Source organism: Siniperca chuatsi, linkage group LG14, assembly GCF_020085105.1.
Source record: "Siniperca chuatsi isolate FFG_IHB_CAS linkage group LG14, ASM2008510v1, whole genome shotgun sequence".
Classification (NCBI taxonomy): domain Eukaryota; kingdom Metazoa; phylum Chordata; class Actinopteri; order Centrarchiformes; family Sinipercidae; genus Siniperca; species Siniperca chuatsi.
This window is the reverse complement of record NC_058055.1, coordinates 14,199,192-14,207,605: the sequence shown is the minus strand read 5'-3', so window position 1 is coordinate 14,207,605 and position 8,414 is coordinate 14,199,192. Positions and strand designations below refer to the sequence as shown.

Genomic DNA, 8,414 nt, shown 5'->3' with positions numbered 1-8,414 from the left:
TGTGTTTGTGTGTGTGCCAATCTGGCTGACCTCACAGCCAGAACTGTCTGTCTCCTGGTCATCACATCACGCCTGTGGAACACTGGGCTGCTCTAATTTGTTCCTGCTGCTGTGCTTGAGGGCATCCGCTGCAGCCATACGCCCAGCGGATTAAGAGTTAAAACAAGTGAATGGCGCTGGCCTCAATGTGTCACCACTGCCACTGACAGTATTGATGACATATACATCCACTGGATCTGATGGTGAGTTCGACTGCACTGTTGCCACCAGTTACCCACATTAAGGATGAATGGGATTAGACTGCCACCTCCACTTGCTCTGATTGCACTGTGCACAAAGTGAGTCATAGTCCGGAGTCCAAAAATGGCACCCTGGTGGAGGGATGCACACACTGCTGAAGGATATTGGTTAGTGTATTGTGTCTTCAATTGAAAGACCCCCATAATATTTCTACAGCTGTTTTTATATTTTTTTTTATTTAAAGGTTCATGCATTAACACACATACTTCAGACAAAGACACACAGCGAATAAGATGGTTTTTGTTATGTTTCATTATTGTACTTTCAAACTGTTCCCTCGCTCATCTGTGACAAATGCTCCACATAAGTCACAGTGCGTTGATTGGACTTCCCGTGCCGACCCACCGCTGTGTGTAGGCTACACCTAGAGCAACTCCAAGCGTTGATGTGAGATGAAAGAGAGATTCTGAGAAGTCACGCTGGGAATGGCCAGGGGGAAACGAGGGGATTTTCTTTGTTTGCACGCACACCTCGGCATGGTAGTGGGAGATGGAGAGAGAAAGTCGAAGACAGTAAGAGGAGAGAGAAATGGAGAAACACTTAAAGCCAAGCCGGAGGTAAAAATGCTATTTGAGAAGCCGTGTCTCTCCGTCCTCACTCTGGATTTCTCCCCATCTTGCTGTGTGCCTGACTGAAGGCTTCTCTGTGATATTTACCACAATGCAGACTCGCCACGCACAGCGCCAGTTACGTCGTAGTTCAGCGCATGTCAAGGGCATCACAAATGGTTAGGGTAGACGATTTGTTCACCCGTTTGCTCAGAGAATAGCGAATTCAATCAGAAGGACTCCTGAGGCGGTACAATGGTTTGACATTTTAGAACGGGATAGCCTTTTTTTCAACGTGGGCGCATGCAGGCGGATGATTTAGAGATGCCAACCAGCAAGCCAGGGGCTCTTGAGGATGAAGACTTAAAACATGAGTGGTCTGGACCTTCTTTTATGAAATATTTTGTAACCGACAAATAATTTACATTTTCTTCACCAGGGAGGAGGTGTGACACCGTCACGTGTCCGATCAGCTTTTGGTGGCCCATGGATGGGTGACTTTGTGCGAAGATAAATAAAGCCAAGAGTCCATGTAACTTTACATATGCCACACGTGATCACCACACAATATTAAGTAACTCATATCGCCTCTAAGTAGCAGGCTAGACGTGCGCTCTTGTGGAGCTCGGAGAGGCACCGAGGTGCGCTCCATGTTTCATTTAGGACACACCGGTACCGGCGGTACCTGCGGGACATAAAGCACAGCTGGGACTTGAGAGCAGCATTGGGCTGTGGGCCAGTGATGCCGGACACATTTACGCTGATAAAGAACCGGACAGAGCCACGGCTGGGGCAGCTAGAGCGCCCACTGGCCACGGAGGGGAGCGCCCGCCCCGCCTGGGTCATAGGAATCTTGGCCAGCGTGTTGATCTTCACCACGGTGGTGGATGTGCTGGGGAATCTGCTGGTGATCATCTCGGTGTTCAGGAACCGCAAGCTAAGGAACTCGGGTAAGATATTTCGTCCCTTGCAATGATGTAGCGTCATTTTATATAAATACAAAGGTCGGTAAACCTGGTGATTAGTGAGCACAACCACCACTAATAATAAGTTTACTAGGGTATGAATTGGCATAATAATGTGTGTGAAATCTATTCTGTAGTGAATTCTGGGCAGAGTAAATTTGCTGGTTTGTTTCACCCTGCACTTCTTTCTCTAAGCTGCTTGTGCGCATTTCATGTTTTCACCCATACCTTTGAGCGCACTTTGCCCCAAAATACCACGGTCATCAATAAACCCAAAAACTATTCCAAGGTAATTCATTGCATTAGCTTTAACATAAAAAAGTAGACATTTAAGTGAACTCACACCACATAAATCTCTAGTTTCAGCTAAATGTTTAGGATTAGGGTGTCAACCTTCTTCTGTAAGCTTTCTTACAACCGTAATGCAAAGGGTAGAGCGTCTAGTTGACATTATCCAGAGCACCATTAGGCTTCATATCTTGCTGAAGAGCATAAGATTCAAGGCCACTAATAGACACAGTGATGGCTGGTACAGTGATGTAACCTTTACATTACAAGTTCGGTGACAAGTGTGTTGAAGACTCACAGCTGGCCAATTGTCTTCAGAGCCTTATACAATATAACACAATCCTGACAGCTTAAGTGATACCTTGCACTGTTAGAAAGGCTTGCTCTCTTGCCTCACTCTCTCACTGTGCTCTTCACTGGTGAAGTTCATAGTCTCACTCATACTCGCTGTATAAGAGCTGGTAAAAAACGCGCCGGTGAGTCTTTTGAAAAGCTGACTATACCTGTGTTGATGAACCTGTTCTGATGTGAATGTGTGAAATTACCCAGGATGCCTCATGCAGCTACAGTGAAGCATAATGCCAAATCATAAAGCATGGAAGTACTTTCACTGAACCCTCGCTCTAGGTAAAAAATGTACTCTTGGGGTTGTAATTCAACTCTTTTCGGATGAAAATTAACCCCTTTCAAGAATTTTACTGAATCATGCAGTCTTTTTTATCGGTTTACCACCTAATTTGCCCCTCTTCAATATAATCGACTGACACTTTTTGTTTACTGAAAATTGATGAAATAAATTATTCCTGAAAAAAGTATCTTACCATAATTAAAAATTACTTAAGAACAAACGTGAAACTAAAAACATGTCAAGATGGATATCTTATGCAGTAGTCTGCCACACTGTGCTGACGGGCTATTTTGTGCTTTATCAGGCAACAATTAGGGCAGGAAATATGCATTTATTTGCATATTCAGCCACTATTTTTCAGCCAGTAGGATGCAACCAGGAATCTTTCTTCCTTATTAGTCAATGGGCAAAATACACTGAGGATTAACCAAAACAACTACTTTCTTTTAATTTAAAGACATTATGAACCTCTCCTATTTTTTTATTTTATTTGAGCATATTCTTTTTCAGTCAGATGGACACAATCATCACTGGAGCATTTGAATGCAACCCTTCTTCAGTCTTCAGAGAAAGACTCCCACATTCTGCAAATCTCTAGCATGGATTTTTTTTTTAAGATATGGTTTAGGTAAGGTTCAGCTTATTCATCGCCTTGAACCAAGGTTATGTGTTTATTGAAGCTGTACGAAGAGGAACTCAAAAAGTTAAGTAGTAAGAAACATTTGTAAACTAGGAGCAATATGTCAAGTGTGTTTTCATTTGTGTGTAACTAATTATTATCTTATTAAACTTTATGCACAGTGACTTAAGAGAGCTGCATTCACAGGATTTAATGTAATCAAACAGCCCACGTCTTGAGTGAGTAAGACTGATTATGGCTTATTAAAAAGAGAGTTGGTTGTAACCAGAGAGCATGCTTAACATCTTTATTTCTGCTGCATTTCATTTTTACTCCTGCATTACTTGGGTAGATCCTTTTAAATATAAGACATGTGCTGTCTTGATAGTACACTTATCAAAAATACTACAGTGAGTGCATACAGATAATAAAAATCATCCTATTGGATATGATCACGTTACCCTCTGGCGAAACATGTTTATCTGTCCACAGAGACTGATTCAAGTACCCCTTGTGCTTTTAAGAGGAAGTGCTTGTGCCTTGGATGTTAGAGGAAAGAGTGATCATGTTGATTATTTTCTGAACTAGTACCATGAGACCATCAAAGAGCTCAACGGTACACTTTGCATTCCAGGACACATAGTACCTGTCAATCACATCCACAAATTCAAGAACAATTACCTGCACTCGGACATCTGACATATCTTCAGTTTAATCACCTTCCTACAATTTGCCCCAAAGAGACCACCTAATAAACCAGATAAGACTATATAATAATAAAAAATACATCTTAATTAAAAATTGCCTGCTTAATTTCTATTCAAGGTAATCTTGGATGTTGTGGGTTATTCTTTCTTTATCTATTTCTAGGTTTCCCATACCCACCTCTCCAGAAAGAGTTATATATTTGTTTTATTTTTTGCCACTCACATGGTGCATTTCTGCCTTAAAGCTGATCTCTCTCAACTCAAACAGCCCACTCAGCAGTTCAGAAACCACGCTGAACCCACTGTCGTGAACTCGAAGAACTGCTAGTGTAGATTGAAACAACCCACTTACTGGTGTAGATGGGAAAACACCTGACTTAACAGTATATAAACAGTCACAGCAGGAGCAGAGGGTAGCATTACCCGCTGCAATTGTCATAGCTTTGCATAAGTCCCTGCTGTGGCGGACTGAACAAAGTAAACTGACCGCTGAGTGTTGGAACACAATATTTCATCAGATGTCATGTTGGTGATTGATGACTAACTGTGCTTTATTCTCACCTACCCACAATAGTAACATACTCATACTGTAGTAAATATTATAGTACAGACTATTATTATTTTTACACTGAATTGACATCCAGATATCTGTTATTCACACTCATCAAAACCCTGAAGCATGTTGGTCATGTAACCAAGCTTTAAGATTGTATAGGGATCGCACATTACCTTTCTGCCCTCTCACTTTTTTTTTTTGTCTTTTCAAGATGTTTAATTTAAAGGGCTTTTACTCTCATCATTTGCCATTGTATATTGGCAAGCTTGTGCCGCAGTCACACTATCACACACACGCATTCACGAGCCATTAGAGTCATTTGTCCCCTGAAATTTTTATTTTGAAAAGAAAAGCTTTGACTCATACACAAGCACTCGAACACACAAAATGTGTGTGCCTGCATGCAAAAGCACATAAAGCATATTCAGGAAGAGACAGCACAGTAGGTTTACTCATCTTATTGTGATATTATGCTGTATGAATGTGTGTGTAAGTATGTGAATAGTGCTTTGTACAGTTGTGTGGGCCAGAGGTTTTTGTCCCCTGAGATTTGTCTTTGAAGGGGCTTAGGTAGTGCAAACCTTCAAAGAGAGTTATACAGGATCACACATTACAGATACTCTCTTCACAGAGACTTTATCATATCTCTCCCTCTCATTCCTTCTCCAGCTACTTTCCTCTAAAGCTCTACAAAAATAATGCTTCAAATATTCCTTAGTTAAGACTGAGACAGAGATTCACATCCAGCCGCTCTCAGTCTACCTCTCTCCATGGTGCTGAAACACTGAACTCCTAAGGCCTCGCTCAATCTGCGTTCTTGTGTGTACTTGTGAAATGTCATCAGTCGCAGCCCAAGAACTGTTCCAATTCAGAGTCTGCATCTAGCCGAGTACAGTTCAAATGAGCGGAAGCAATTTTGCTCTGCCCGTTTTATCGAGGATGCTTTAGAAGCTGACTTGTGTTGTTACTAGGCATAGACAGAATGGTCACAATATGTGGTCGCTTAACCAAAATAATGCCTATTTGAACATTTGCTTCAATGTTTTTGGAGAAGTGATGACCCGCCATCAATGTGAGATGAGCCGGTTATCTCGGCAGCTAGCAGGCTGGCTCCCTAGATGACCGGCATGTTAACATCCATGGTCATCCATGGTGAGAACAGTCTTATCTCGAAAAGCTGTTTGGTAATTTACCGGTTATGTTCCTCTGATGTCACTGTAGTGTTTTGAACATATGATATAATTCCTTTTGGAAGATAAACTTTGTTGATGCCAAATTATTTTGTCCATCCAGCCATCCATTAGCTATACCCACTTATTGTTAGAGGGTCACAAAGGGGGCTGGAGTCGATCTCAGCTAACAGTGGGCCAGAGGCGGGGGAACACTCTGGACAAGTCGCCAGTCAATCACAGGGCTGACACATAGAGATGGACGATCATTCACATTCACACCTACGGGCAATTTAGAGTCCCCCCAAATGTTTGTGTTGGACAATAACGTTGTACAACAGTGCTGCCTCTGTGTACTTTTGGGTCTTTATATGTACGGATCTCACCACATTTCACAAAAAATGTATAAATATATAGAAATGAAAACAAATAGAGGCAGTGTGGTAGATATACATTAGAGTGAAGATAACTACAACTCACAGTCAATCTGGTTGAAAGCTCCAAAAAGGCTTTTTTGGTTTTTGTTTCCCCCTAAAGCCTGTTAGTGATGCTTTGACTTGAGGTATTTTGTCACAGAACTGTCACACAGTTGTGTTGAAGTGTAGCCTAATCACTAAAGCCCAGCTGAGCTGGAATGTCAGCAAGGACACTGCTGCTCCAACTGCATATTGAGCGCGCTGCGGTCTCCCGTTCTGGGGAGTTTGGACTCCCAAGTTGAACTTAGGAAGTTTGAATCCCCTAGGATGCGAGTCGGAACTTGGCGTACTCTGTATCGAGAAAGGCATCCAGTCTCTATGGTGCTGAAAAATTTAAACTTAGTCTCTCCCCTGACCTTTCTGTTCCTCCTTATGGTCCTCCACGACATCTACTGCTACTACTAATACTACCGCTGCTCTGTTTGAGCAAGTTAGCTGTTTTCACATTGATAAAACATGAAAAAGTGATTAAAATATTCATACAGCAGAGAGAGAGAGTGAGCAAGTATGCACATGTGTATGTCTGATATGGTATAATTACACCAACTCTTGAAAGCCCAGGCGCTCCCGATGATAATTTGGTTTGTGACAGCTGGTCCTGACAGCTGAAAAGGCTGATTTTGACAAATGGGTTTAGATTTACTGTAGGTGTAGGTGTTTGATGTGTTAGCCCTCAGTGAATGAGCTGAAGTCAATACATTATCCTCAAACGTTTGCAAATGTGTGTGCATGTGGGACAGAGAGAGAGAACTTGTGTTGAGTTGCTAATGGACAACTTCAGCTTTTTAGTTTATTGGACAGTTGCTAAGTCTACATTTCACATCTTTATATTTTAGGTATCTGGCTGACACATTAATCCAGAGTGTCTCCCAATGAATAAATATGGAGGATTTCTGTGTCTTGCTCAGAGATGTTTTGACAGGACATACGGCTGTTGGCAGACTATTGCAGGGAATCTCTCTGAACACTAACACCATCCCTCCGCCCTGTCTATACTGAACATTTTTAGGAGATGTACAATAACCGTTGATTTAAGCAATGGGCTATTAATGGCTATGACGTGCAGTGATTTTAAGAGAATTAAGACAGCTCTCTTTTTACGAAGAGAGAAAAAGTCTGTTACACATTCACAAGTGATTTGTTTGATAAATGTCAGCTAGCTGAGATATATTAAGCCATTGTATAATTTCCCCAATATATTAGGTAATATTGCACTTTTTCAAAACATATGATATTACCAACTACTGAAAATCTTTTTTCCAGTTCGCTTTTACAAGAAAATACAATGTAAATTACGGTCCTCTTACAATTGTTTAATCTTACTTTGCATAAGCGAGTGCAGAAATAAAAGATTACTTTCACACTGAGAATATATTTCGAAGTGACACAAGCAGTTAAAAGTGAGACTTCTTTCACATAATTTGTAATTGCATCCTGTTGCCATTTTATGAGATTTCTTCCTCCAAAATAAATTGAGAAACAACTTAGCAAGAGATGAACATGCAGAACTGGGAATCACAAGCTAGCTACATGAGTGAGTAATGCTGTTGTTAAAAGTGACTTCTCTTCCAGTTCATTGTTTATTTCCTCCTCCTTGAGCAATAATCCATTTGCTGTTTCCAAGATCATCCTTAGATTTTCTTCTTGGTGAGTCTTAGACTGCTACATACAAGAATGATACAAGAAGCAAACCAGAAAATCCTCAAAACCACATCAAATATGCTGGAGAAAAATCAAAACAGATAAAACAAGGTGTGAGGCACAGGGTATATACAGTATATAGTAGGAAGTTAATTTTATATTTATGTTGCTATTTTTGATATGAAGCACTGAGTAGCACTGAGTAACACTGTTTCAAAAGGTGCTGATTTACTTACTTGCTACACAAGTGTATAACTCTTGTTATCCCTGCATCACTTACATCTCAAGCGTGTAGCCCCACAGACTGCAGAAACAAAGATTTTAGCTAGGTAAAAATCCCCTAACCCTGATCCAGCTTCTCTTCTCAACTCTTTAGAGAATGGATTTTAATTTTCTGCTCATCACTTTTAAAACATAGTTATGCCCTTCATTTCCACTATAACCCAATAGGTATCCTCGGATCCTTGGCTCCTTCTGGTTTCTACTATAATTGATGCTCCCGACCAAGGTTTTTTGC

At 41.0% G+C, this 8,414-nt stretch overlaps 1 protein-coding gene across 1 annotated transcript in view; it reads left to right on the top strand.

Moving 5' to 3' along the window:
* The first annotated feature begins 575 nt into the window (after positions 1 to 575).
* mtnr1bb (melatonin receptor 1Bb) overlaps positions 576 to 8,414 on the top strand; it is a 34,272-nt gene continuing 26,433 nt past the window's right edge. Inside the window, exon 1 of the mRNA XM_044223432.1 lies at positions 576 to 1,798. Coding sequence (XP_044079367.1) covers positions 1,591 to 1,798 — 208 coding nt within the window. The 5' untranslated portion in view covers positions 576 to 1,590. The remainder of the gene's footprint in view (positions 1,799 to 8,414) is intronic.